This window comes from Saprolegnia parasitica (assembly GCF_000151545.1).
Source record: "Saprolegnia parasitica CBS 223.65 unplaced genomic scaffold supercont2.143, whole genome shotgun sequence".
In the NCBI taxonomy this organism is placed as follows: Eukaryota; Oomycota; class Saprolegniomycetes; order Saprolegniales; family Saprolegniaceae; genus Saprolegnia; species Saprolegnia parasitica.
This window is the reverse complement of record NW_012156537.1, coordinates 35,256-43,149: the sequence shown is the minus strand read 5'-3', so window position 1 is coordinate 43,149 and position 7,894 is coordinate 35,256. Positions and strand designations below refer to the sequence as shown.

General features: G+C 60.6%; 3 protein-coding genes across 3 annotated transcripts; all 3 read right to left on the bottom strand.

Annotated features, from left to right (window-relative positions):
• Positions 1–295: 295 nt before the first annotated feature.
• Positions 296–2,283, bottom strand: SPRG_14901 (hypothetical protein; the record flags this gene model as incomplete). The annotated part of the gene is made up of 2 exons (XM_012354038.1): positions 296–721; positions 763–2,283. The coding sequence occupies 2 exons, from the start codon at positions 2,281–2,283 to the stop codon at positions 296–298; spliced, it is 1,947 nt and encodes a 648-aa protein (XP_012209428.1).
• Positions 2,284–2,755: 472 nt separating this feature from the next.
• Positions 2,756–5,220, bottom strand: SPRG_14900 (hypothetical protein). The gene is made up of 3 exons (XM_012354037.1): positions 4,235–5,220; positions 3,820–4,173; positions 2,756–3,776 (listed from the first exon to the last, which is right to left on the bottom strand). The coding sequence occupies exons 1-3, from the start codon at positions 5,174–5,176 to the stop codon at positions 2,796–2,798; spliced, it is 2,277 nt and encodes a 758-aa protein (XP_012209427.1). The 5' UTR covers positions 5,177–5,220; the 3' UTR covers positions 2,756–2,795.
• Positions 5,221–6,296: 1,076 nt separating this feature from the next.
• Positions 6,297–7,854, bottom strand: SPRG_14899 (hypothetical protein; the record flags this gene model as incomplete). The annotated part of the gene is made up of 7 exons (XM_012354036.1): positions 6,297–6,659; positions 6,706–6,844; positions 6,889–6,990; positions 7,039–7,452; positions 7,495–7,563; positions 7,613–7,771; positions 7,819–7,854. The coding sequence occupies 7 exons, from the start codon at positions 7,852–7,854 to the stop codon at positions 6,349–6,351; spliced, it is 1,230 nt and encodes a 409-aa protein (XP_012209426.1). The 3' UTR covers positions 6,297–6,348.
• Between the last annotated feature and the right edge of the window lie 40 nt (positions 7,855–7,894).

Here is a 7,894-nt window from a genome sequence, read left to right as displayed (position 1 = left end):
CCGTGGGCGCAGTGGACGTGCATGGACGCGGGCAAGGGCAAGATCGCCCTCGCGGACGACACTGGCAACTACTTGAGCCGTTGCAACAACTGCGTCAACGGCGCGTTCCCGGACGCAGGCTTTGTGCACGAAGCCCACTTTTACAACAAGCAGCACGCCCAGTGGACGGCGGCGCGCGTCGGCAACTAGGCAGCGACCGTCCGACGAGTTTCAGCGCATGAATATCAAGTTGATATGTGTAATTGGGTTCATGTTGTTGTTGTTGTATAGTTGTAATTTCTAAAGTCTATCTTAATTACCAGCGACGGCCGCCGCGACCGCCGGGGGGACCGCCGCGACCACCGCGGCCACCACGGCCACCGCCAAAGCTACCGCCACGACCACCGCCGTAGCCACCGCCGAAGCTGCCGCCCGTGCGCTGGGGCAGCTCCTGCATCTTGGGGAGCGTCTTGGGGATCGAGTACGGGCAGCCGTACGAGCTCGAGTCCTTGGCCGCGATGAGGTCCTCAATGACCTTGAGGCCGGCGTTCGGGAGGTCAAAGCACGCGCCCATCGAGTCGGCCGTGAGCTGCATGCTCTTGATGTCCTTGGCAAACTCCTCGGGAATGTCGCGGTTCACGGCGTTCCAGACGTAGCCCTTGGCGCGGATGACGTTGGCCGACTCGAAGAGAATCGTCGTGAGGTCCGGCGACCCCGAGAGGAGCGACGCCTTGGCCGGCGGCTTGGTGTGGCCCGTGATGCACGCAAGGGCCGCCGCGAGACTCTTCTCCGCCCCATCGATTCGATCAGCGTCTTGGCCGTGTCGAGGAAGAGCTCAATCATGTTGGGGTCGACGGTCTCGATCTCAGAGGCGGCGGTCGCGGCCGCGCCCGTCACCATGTCGTCGACGTTGGGCGCCGCCTTCATGATGAACTTGTTCTTGATCGATCGCTCAATCAGGAGCAGGTTGTCCTTCTGCTTCGGCGTAAAGAGCGTGATGCACACGCCCTTCTTCCCCGCACGACCGGTACGACCCGAGCGATGCACGTACGTGTCGACATCGGCGCGGCCCGACTGCTTGCGCGGCGGCTCCGAGTTGATGACGAGGTCGACGTCCATGTCGAGACCGCGCGCCGCCACGTCCGTCGCGATCAAGAGGCGGATCTTGCCGTCACGGAACGCCTGCATCGTGATCTCGCGCTGGTTCTGCGCAATGTCACCGTGGAGGACCTGCGCGTCCTGCTTGATGTCGGGGTTGACCGCGAGCTCGTTGCAGTCCTTCTTCGTCTCGGCGAAGATGATCGTGCGCGACGTCTTGGTCGCGTACATGGAGAGGAGGTTGGCGAGAAGGCTCGCGCGCGTCTGCCAGTGGCACGGGATCGCAATATGCTGGACGTCCTTGGACGCCTGGTCTTCGTTGTCGTTGACCATGTTGACGTAAACGCGGTCGGGCTTCATGTACTTCTTGGCGACCTGGTCGAGCCACGACGGGATCGTGGCCGAGAAGAGAAGCGTCTGGTGCGCGGTCTTGGCCGCCTCCATGGCCTCGAAGACCTTCTGGATGTCCTCACGGAAGCCCATCTCGAGCATGGTGTCGGCTTCGTCGAGGATCAAAAACTTGCACTCGTTCAGGCGAAGCGTGCCACGCTCGAGGTGGTCGCAGATACGACCCGTGGTACCGACGACAATGTCGACGCCGTCGCGGAAGTCCTGGTTCTGCGACTGGTACGACGCGCCACCGTAGATGCACGTCGTCTTGAGGCTCGGCGCCGTCTGCTCAAACTCTGTCGCGACCTGCTTGGCGAGTTCGCGCGTCGGCGCCATGCAAATGACCTTGGCCGCGCGGCCGCGGTTGGTGCGCTTGCCCTCCTTGAAGAGGCGCTCGACGACCGGCAGCACGAACGCGAGCGTCTTGCCCATGCCCGTGCGCGCGCGACCGATGAGATCGAACTCGTCGTAGATCTTGTCAAAGGTCATCGACTGGATCGGGAAGAGCGTCGAGATACCGCGCTTCTCGAGCGCAGCAATCGTGATGTCGCCGACGCGGAAGTCCGAGACCTTGGGGTTGCCTTCGCCGATCGTCGAGACGTTCTTGGCCTTCTTGGCGGCCGGCGACGCGACTTCATCGTCGTCCGTGGCGGGCGATGCAGCCGGCGCTTCCTCGTCTTCCGCGACGTCGGTCGTCTCCTCGTCCGAGCGCGACCGCTTCTTCTCCTTCTTGGCCTTCTTCTCCTTCTTTTCCTTCTTCTCCTTCTTCTCCTTCTTGAGCTTCTTCAGCAGCTTCTGCTCGTCGTCGGAACTCATGCTCGCTCGATGGATGTTTGGGAAATGGCAATCTCGATAATCATTGGTGGTCTCGAAAACCTCTAGGAATGAATCCATTCAGAGTATATATTCTCACAGGAGGATATCCATTGGCTGCAAGTGATTGGCTCGTGGCGATTGGCGCGTGAAACCGACAAGATGACATCCATCAGGTGCATACCGGTGGACAACGATACCGACTAATTGCAACAACGAGATCGACTAACTACGCCGACTCTGCATCTTCTACTACTAGCAGCATCCACTGTGCACCGTTCCCGCTGCATGGCACGGGGTCCTAGCGTGCGAGCCAACCACGACGCCGTTATAGTGTCAAATGTCGCGGTACGTGACCTTCAACTCTGCCATCGTGCCGCGTCCACCGTGCGCTGGACGTACAGCGATGGCCGATACGTTACATTGGCTCCTGTGCACCACCAACGATCGGCGATAAGATCTGAGCACGGCGTGTGGCCGACTAAGCAGCAGAGAGACGAGTCGTATTATCGGTGTTAGTGACGCTTCTCGAGCGCCATGAGCGACGCGACAAAGGTCATGATCATCTTGGGCTTGACCTCGACAATGTCTTCGTACGTCAGAAAGACCGTCGCGCCAATCTTGCGGGCGCACGAAATGGCATACTTGGCGTTCGCCGCCTTGTCGTCGTCCGTCGACGCGTGGTCGACGACCGCGTCCCAGTTGACCGCTCGGGGCTCGACGGCCGCGACGAGGTCCAAGAGGAACACGGCGTCGGCGAGCATCGCGTCGCGAAACGTCACCATGCGCTTGTTGTGGCGCGCGGCGGCTTTGGCGTTGGCCCACTCGATAATGTCCTTGTCACTCACGTCTTTGCCGAGCGACGAGAGGAGCTTGAGCGAGTTGTGGCGCATCATTTGCCAGATCAGCGACAAGACGAGCTTCTTGTTGCCCTCGGCAATGTCGACGCCACCAATGTTGACGAGCGAAAACTTGAGCTGCTTCCCGAGGACGACGCAGTAGTTGCAGTTTTCCACCTTCTTAAACTTGTTGGCCGGCGCCACGTTGGCTTTGGTCCAGCTCACGACGCCCGGCTCCATCTTGTCGAGCGTCTTGAGGATGACCATGCCGTCCTTCAAATCCGAAAAGAGATGGTTCACGTACGTTTCCGAGAGCCCAAGCGAGTTGATCCACATGCGGAAGCAGCGCTCTTCGCGCGTGTCGCCCACATCGTCGTCCAAAATCTCCGTGAGCTCCGTGACGTCGACGTCGTCGAGCGCCGGGCACGTGTTGAAGAGCTGCGCGACAAACGACAGGTTGAGCTTCGTGTTGCCGCTCGTAATGTCGCCGGGCTTGATGAACGCGTCGACGTGCAGCTTCTCCGCGTTGCGAATGACGTGCGTCGCACGCTCCAGCGCCGTCGGCTCCTTGCACACGTCGCACGTGCTCGGCGCAATCTGGTGGAGCAAGACCGAGTACGCGGTCGCATCCGCCACGTCCCGCCCAAAGTTGTGAATCTAATTGATAGATTGATACTATCGACCAGCATCGAAAATGTACCTTTTTGTCGTGGTGGGCCGCCGCCAAATGGTAGTTGACCCAGCGCAAGAGGATTTGCTCGGGCGGCAGCTTCATAAAGTCCTCGAGCGACTCGCCGTCAAGAAGCAGGCGCACGAGCTCCGGGTGGTTCTTCAGGTTGATGGTCGCCGTGAGCTGGATGCGGATGATCTGCCACACAAGACCCAGCACGAGGATCGGCTTGCCCTCGAGGAGGTCCGATGGGCCAATGTTGACGATCGAGCAGCCAATCGACTTGGCTGCGTTGATGCACAAGTTGTGGTTTTCCGTCATCTCGTACACGTTGAGCTTGTTCTTGATGTTGACGGCGCGCAGATCGATCGTGTCGGGCACGGCCTAGTACCCCAGCATATTTGACTCATGAGAGACGAGTGCAAGGCCGCAAGAGAGGTCGTACGAGGTTGATGAGCTTGCAGAGGAGGATGCCGTCCATGACCGAGGCAAAGAGATCGTGGCCCGACGGGTCGATCGGCAGATACGCCAGGTGCGCATCACCAGACAGGCAGTTGTTAATGTGCTCGGCAAACGCCGTCTTTTCTTCGTCCGAGTACGAGTGGACGCCGCCAGTCGCACTGCGGCTCTCGTGGATGTTGAGGTGCTTCTGCACAACGCTCGCGAGCGCGCTCGCCGTGCGCTGGAGCGGCGCGTTCGCAGCTGCATGGGCCTGCGCCGGCGACGACGTGCCCGAGAAACCGCTTGTCTTGCGGCTCGGCGTCACGGGCGGCGTCGAGACCGGCGACTTGGTGTTGAACTTGGCGGCCGCGGCTGCAAACGCCGACTTGTTACCGCCTGTGGGCGTCACAGCAGGCGCCGGGACAGGCGGGGGCGGCGGCACGTACGACGGTGCGACCGTCTTCTTGACGGGCGCCGCGGACGGGGTAGGCGTGCTCTTGCCCTTGTTGAAGGTCGCCGAGGCGGCGGCAAAGGCCGAGTTGCGCGGCGCAAACGTCGCGGCGGCTTCGGTCGGCGACGCGATCGGCGACGGCGGCTTGGTGAACGCGGTCGTGTTCCACGAGTTGACGGCCGCGTCGTTGTTGAACTTGGGACCTGTCGGGTAGCTCGGCGCCGACGCCGGCATCGGGTGGCGCAGCTCGTAGAGAAGTGTGAGGAACTCGGGAAACTCGATCGTCCCGCTCTTGTCCGTGTCGACCGACGCGATGAGGTCGGCGACGAACGCGTCGGATGGCACCTCGCCGACCGCGAGGAGCACGTTGCTGAGCTCGGACGCGTCGATGGACCCATCGCTGTCCGTGTCGAACTGCTTGAAGGCCCGCTTGAGGTCCTGGATCTCCTTGGGCGAGAACTTCTGGAGGTACTCGGAGGGTACAAGATACGACATGGCAGCAACTTTGGAAATGAGGAAATCCGCGGCCTTCGCACCGCTGGATCCAATTAATTTAAAGATATCGTCGCAATCTACCTTGGTTTTGTATCGCATGTCGCATTAAAATACATGAAAATCTTTTGCACTGGCAAAAATAACGCAATCCGCCCGAATCAGGCCGCGTAGGACAGCCGGGAGCGTGGCGGGTGCGTCGGCGCGACGTGCGCGGAGGCCATCGCCTTATGGAGGCGCCGAGCGGCATGGGCATGAAGCCCATGATGGCTGTATCCAGCGAGGGTCGGCGCTGCCCGGCGAAGCGACGAGCCATCAGCGAACAGAGAAGATGCGTCCACGTCGCATGTGGACAAGGCAAAAAGTATGTGCGCATGTCAGACTGTATGTGCAGGTGCAAGCTTCCGGCGACGTCTGCACAGACACACTAGCCGTAGCCGGTATGGATCGAGCCTTGGCATGGACATTCACGGCGCCTCGGAGGGAGACAATCGAGCAAGCCCTCGGTGCACCAGCATGGTGCAACAGCCAGGTTCAAGAAGGTACGTGCAGCTAATGCTGGCGGCGTCTCTTGCGCCATAGGTCACGCGAAAGCACGCTTTCGAGAATGTACGATGTGGCTACTCGCATGATGCGAGTAGCCACACCTTGAACATGCGCCTCGCATGTGCAAGGTCCAACATTGGTCGAGGTCGGAGCGACAACTTGTATTGGGGCATGGGACTTGGCGTGGCTTCTACATCAACCGAGCGGACAGTAAGCGCACAGAACGACGGCAGTGGATACGGTGCCCAGAGACAGAGACGTCGTCATAAGACCTCTGCCCACCACATCGCCCCACTCGTGGGTACGTGGCACTCTCCACGGCCACCGATGTTTCTTAGTGTCCAATCAAATCGCTCAGAAACACACATCCAAGACAATCTCTTCGGGCATCAGGGACTTAACTACGAAATGTGTGCGGGGAGAAGCATGCTGAGGGCCATGGTCGCAGCCGTCATCGATGTTCGCGTTGCCATCGTTGTAGATGAGGGGTAGGTCTCCACCCACGGATGACGCCTCGGACGTTGCCGAGCAATCAGTTTCGTCATCGTCGAAAGCAAACAGGGTCGCATGCAACGATGGCGAGTCGAGTGACTTGGTACTCGGAAAACATCGTTTAGTCGTTTAGTCGTTTAGTCGTTGATGCGCTGCCGGGGCTGCCCAAGGGCGAGGTCGCCATCGTCGCGCTTGCGCTTGGTCGACGTCCAGTCGCGCCAGTGGTCTGCAGCGTCGTGGGCGCGTTGGCACAGCGCTTCAATCGGCTCGCGCTTCCGCTTGCGCTCGGAAACGATAGCGTCGGTCACTTGAGTCGGCAAGTCCCGCACCGTCGCCCAGACGCTGCTGGTGAGCGCCGGGAAGAGCCGCGCGTTTTCCTCGTTGACAAACACGGTCGCGCGTCCGGGATCGCCACTTCGCCCGGCACGGCCCACAAGGTGCACGTACTCTATCCACGCGATCCATAGCATCCATATCGTCCATGATCTGTGTACCGTCGACCGTCGGCGGCAAGTCAAAGATGACCACGTCGTCGACGCTGAGGAGGTCCATACCGCGCCCCAAGACGTACGTGGCCACCAAGATGGACGCTGTTCCTGCTACAAACGCCTCCATGGCTTGCAGCCGCGCGGCCTACGCGGTCCATAGTGTAGAACATTGTCCAAACGCGGTGGCACCTGCGACTTGCCGCCGTGGATCGAGAGGGCCGGGACGTTGCACGCCTTGTAGATGGACTTGACGAGCACGTCGGCGCCTTCCTGGGACGCAACAAACACGAGCTACACACGATCTCCGTATCTCGTCCATGGACATGTATCCTCACGCACGGTCGCGTGCAGCGGGTCATCGGAAGGTTTTCGCCGAAGCAGCTCGAAGAGACGCTTCGTCTTGTGGGCGTTGGCAACATACTGCACGTGCTGCGTCACGTGACGAGGGATGTCGGCCGACGGACCGGACGAGAACGTGTGCGCCACGCGAAGAACGTCTGGCGCCAGCGTGCGTGCGATGGCTTCCGCAGCGGGCGTCATGGTGGCGCTGGCAAAGAAGAGCTGGCGATGTACGGGCAGGAGCGAGAGAAGCGTGGTCGTTGCGTCTCGGAACTCGTCGTCGCAGAGCCTATCGGCTTCGTCGAGAACGCAGGTACGGACGTCTTGCAGCATCAAGCCGTGGTCCGTATGGATCGCCAAGAGACGTCCGGGGGTACCAATGAGCACTTGCGGACCTTGGGCGAGTCGGTGGAGCTACTGCCCTTGTTTAGCACGCGAGCAGGACAGCAAACCTACTTGGTTGGGCAGGGGCATGCCCCCGACGAGCAGCGCGGTTCGCATCTTTGGAATGCCTTGCACGAGGTCCTACGCCGCATCAATGAGCACTGCGTCATCGGCGCCGTGCAATCAAGACTTTGATCTGGGCTTCAATTTGTATGCAGAGCTCGCGGACAGGTGCGAGGATGAGGCCGAGGACCCCATTGATCTCGAAGCGGGCTGCCATTGCACGGGCGAGCAGCGGCAGCAGAAACGCGACCGTTTTGCCCGTACCTGTGGGTGCACTCAGAAGGACCTACAGATATGCATGAGGCGCGACGTGGAGAGTCCGCCATGGCGTACGTCGTGACCAGCAAGCCCGAGCGGCAGCACTTGCATCTGGATCGGCTTGGCTGCAGCAGCTCTGCGCGCGTCATGT